At 60.0% G+C, this 445-nt stretch overlaps 1 protein-coding gene across 1 annotated transcript in view; it reads right to left on the bottom strand.

Moving 5' to 3' along the window:
- Nucleotides 1–223, bottom strand: part of SEC61A1 (SEC61 translocon alpha 1 subunit) — a 12,888-nt gene extending 12,665 nt beyond the window's left edge. Inside the window, exon 1 of the mRNA XM_031056333.1 lies at nt 214–223. Coding sequence (XP_030912193.1) covers nt 214–223 — 10 coding nt within the window. The remainder of the gene's footprint in view (nt 1–213) is intronic.
- Nucleotides 224–445: the final 222 nt, after the last annotated feature.

Raw genomic sequence — 445 nt, 5'->3', positions numbered from 1 at the left:
GGGAGGGGCACGTCAGGCTCCGCGCGCGGCCGCCCCCTTCCGCTTCCTGCCACGCGCCGCGGCCGCCACCGCCGCCGCGCATGCGCTGGGTTGCACCCACACCGCCCTCCGCCTACAAATCCCATCGTGCTCTGCGGTCAGGGGTACGTAACCCCCATGACGCGCATGACGCCCATACGGGCGCGCGGCTTGCCGGGAGTTGTAGTCCTGCGCCTCCCGCCATCTTGATGTGGTATGGGGCTGGCTTCTGTGTGTCGAGGAACGCGTTTTGGCTGCCACAAAGCGTAGCGCTGGTTTAAGAGGTTTCAACAGATCAATACATAAATAAGCAATTATATTTGTTTCCTGGTTATGTGTTTTTGCAGTAGGGCGTTGTAGGCCTTGCTGTGCAGTAAGAACCTCCTTGCACCCGCCACATATTAAGTGCATCTGGTGGCAGAAAGGG

Source organism: Geospiza fortis, unplaced genomic scaffold (genome assembly GCF_000277835.1).
Source record: "Geospiza fortis unplaced genomic scaffold, GeoFor_1.0 scaffold70, whole genome shotgun sequence".
Lineage (NCBI taxonomy): Eukaryota > Metazoa > Chordata > Aves > Passeriformes > Thraupidae > Geospiza > Geospiza fortis.
This window is presented reverse-complemented; position numbering and strand designations above follow the sequence as displayed.